Source organism: Carya illinoinensis, chromosome 10, assembly GCF_018687715.1.
Source record: "Carya illinoinensis cultivar Pawnee chromosome 10, C.illinoinensisPawnee_v1, whole genome shotgun sequence".
Taxonomy (NCBI): Eukaryota; Viridiplantae; Streptophyta; class Magnoliopsida; order Fagales; family Juglandaceae; genus Carya; species Carya illinoinensis.
The window spans coordinates 24,065,889-24,069,111 of record NC_056761.1 but is presented as its reverse complement, the minus strand read 5'-3'; the positions used below and the strand labels follow the sequence as shown (position 1 = coordinate 24,069,111).

General features: G+C 36.1%; 1 protein-coding gene across 1 annotated transcript; it reads left to right on the top strand.

Moving 5' to 3' along the window:
• The first annotated feature begins 1,363 nt into the window (after positions 1 to 1,363).
• On the top strand, positions 1,364 to 2,107 carry LOC122278574. The gene has a single exon (XM_043088753.1). It carries the CDS (start codon positions 1,364 to 1,366, stop codon positions 2,105 to 2,107), a length of 744 nt encoding a protein of 247 aa, XP_042944687.1.
• Positions 2,108 to 3,223: the final 1,116 nt, after the last annotated feature.

Here is a 3,223-nt window from a genome sequence, read left to right as displayed (position 1 = left end):
TAGTCTCTCTCAACTATACCTCTCAGCTCTCTCTGTCTCAGTTTTTCTGCATGTCTCATTTTCTTTATTTTTTCTCTCTTTTTTTGTTTTTTTTTTCTACATCAATCATTGAAGAGCTAGGAAAATGCCAAGATTGGTGGCATTTGGGTCAGATCTTAGAGGATTGAATATTGCATTTTTGACTGGTGGATGACTGATGAGCCTAAACCCAGTAAAGCATTATCTTTAGTTTTTTAAGTATAGGAAAATAACTTTACTTTATGGCTACTCGACGCTAGCTCCATACCCAAAGGTCCTTTGGGATAGGTATGAGAGGGGCTTTGAAAATCAATGTGTTCTCAAAACTTTGACGAGGGAATTTGTAGCTTCATGTAATCGATTGAATCAAAAGAGGAAAGTCTGAGATGGTGAAGGAGGCAAATTACTACGACGTGCTTGGAGTGAACCCAACAACCATGAATGCCGAAATCAAGGAAGCGTATTACATAAAGGTGAATCTATTAACATTTGACTTATTTTGTAGCACAGAGTTTGACTTCCCTGCTACCGTCTTTGCCAATCCCTATGTGTTTTTTTTTTTGGCTCTTTGTTTTCCTTTTTTTATCGCCTTTTTATTTACCGGCTTTCTGATACTTATTCATCAAATGTACATTTGCTATATATTTGATTAATTGCTAAAGAACCTTTCATCAGGTTGGCCAAAACTGTGAATGTAAATGATGCCGTTTAAAGGTTATTTGTCTGGAAGATCATGCCAACACAAGCTTTAATATGCATTCGTTCATTCATGTCTAGCATAATCGACTCCTGACATGCTTTGTAATGGTGAAGACCACTAGCTAAGAATGAACAAATTCTTTACTCTCATGGTGTTGAGATATGTACATATAAGTTAGTTAGCAAGTTTTCATTTATTATGTAACTCGTGTTGTAATTAGTTTTCTGTATAAATAGGACATAAGTCAGCTTTGTAATACACTCAATTTTCTTTTAATCAAAAGCAGAGGAAAACTTTCCTTTTTTGCTCTTTAGGTTTTCTGTACGTAGTGTGGAACCATCATCTTTCTACATGGTATCAGTGAAAGAGAAAATTGCAATCCTGCATTAAATGGAGTCTTCTTCCTCTGAATCTCCTATCAATCTTACAGATAATTCATCCAGTCCTTATCATCTCAACAATGCCGATAATCCTGGCATTGTGCTGGTTATGCAGCCATTAACTGGAGATAATTACCATGCTTGGTCTCGCTCCATGTGAATTGCTTTACGATCTAAGCACAAGCTTGGTTTCATTGATGGAAGTATTACCTTGCCATCTAATGTCTCTGATCCAACGCATAATGCTTGGTTACGTTGTAATGACATGGTTTTCTCATGGTTACTCAATTCTACATCAAAAGAGATCGTAGCCAGTTGCATCTATATCAACATAGCACGAGAACTTTGGTGTGATTTACAGCAATGCTATTTGCAAACTAATGCGCCTAGGATTTTTCAGCTCCAGAAGGAAATTGGAGATCTGATGCAAGATGATCTATCTGTAAGTGCATACTTTACTCGATTGAAGACTCTTTGGGATGAATTGATGAATTATATGTCTTTACCTTCTTGTATCTCTTCAAGAAATTGTAATTGTGAAATTTTAAAAGCTGTTCTTGACCACCGGCAACTTGAATATGCGATGCATTTTCTGATGAGACTTAATGACACTTTTGCAAGTGTTAGATCTCAAATTCTGTTGATAGATCCATTTCCTAATATCAACAGAGTGTTCTCTCTGATCTTGCAAGAAGAAAGACAACGTGGTATTCATTCCATTGTTAAATTTGTGAATACTGATTCTACTGCTTTGGTTTCCACTACTCAGCAACAAAATTCTCAGAAATTCACTCCGAGGAATAAATTTTCTTCGAAACCTAAACCGATGTGCAGTCACTATGGAATTGTGGGACATACCAAGAAGAAATGCTATAAACTCCATGGGTATCCTCCTGGATACAAATTCACCAAATCACGGATTAATTCTGTCAATGGTAACCCTTCTGTTAATGTTTCACAGGAGGAACACACTTTTGAAGGATCTTCATTACCTTTTACTCAAGAGTAGTGTCAACAACTGCTCACTATGCTTGATTTACACAAATCTTCAACCAAACCTCCAATGGTTTCACACATAGGTACTCATCAAAATCCTCAGACATTCCTTCATCAGTCAGGTATATTACCATTTCCTTCACATAGTATTTTTACTGCTCTTAGTTTTCAGCATTTTTCATCCTTCATCCATAAAGTTGAAAATCATCCTTCTAATGCACCTTGGATCATTGATACTGGGGCAACTGACCACATGGTCAGTTCTGTTTCCTTCTTACATTCATACTCATCTGTTCAATCCACTTTTGTGACTCTTCCAAATCGTCACAAAGTCAATGTCACACACATAGGCATAGTCAAAATTTTTGATACCTTAACATTGACTAATGTTCTATGTGTTCCATCTTTCTCCTTCAATCTTTTGTCAGTTAGTAAATTTGTTCATTCCACTAACTGTGTTGTGTTTTTCTTAAATAAATCATGTATCATTCAGGACCTGTGTGCATGGAGGACGATTGGTCTGGGTGAACAACGAGATGGACTTTATTACTTGCTGCCATATAAGACATCAACCCCTGATGTAATTGATGCTTCTGTTTCTAGTGTATTTTCTAATTTCAATAATGCATTTTCTGCTTCCAGTATTCCTGCACCTCTTGTTTCAAGTCCTCAAACTTTAGACATGGCATTATCATTTAGGACATCCATCCAATGCTAGATAATGTTTGTTACATAAACAAGATTCTCTTATCAATTCTCCTTGTACAAACATATGTGATATATGCCATTATTCTAAACAAGCTCGTTTATCTTTTCCTCTAAGCAATTCTATCACTACAGAACCATTTGACCTCATCCATACTGATACATGGGGTCCTTTTTCTACTTCCACTTTAGAAGGATTTCAGTATTTTCTTACAATTGTGGATGATTTCTCATGAGCAACTTGGGTCTATATGATGAAAAATAAATCTGAAACTAGACCTAAGTTACTTTCATTCTTTGCTCTTGCTGAAACACAATTCAATCATAAAGTTAAAACCAATTATTATGCTTCTAAGGGAATCATTCATCAAAGGAGTTGTAATGCCACTCCTCAGCAAAATGGAATTGTGGAACGTAAGCATAG

Coding starts and splice junctions, on each gene's coding strand:
- LOC122278574 (XM_043088753.1), top strand. CDS start 1,364: ATGGTTTTCTCATGGTTACTCAATTCTACATCAAAAGAGATCGTAGCC.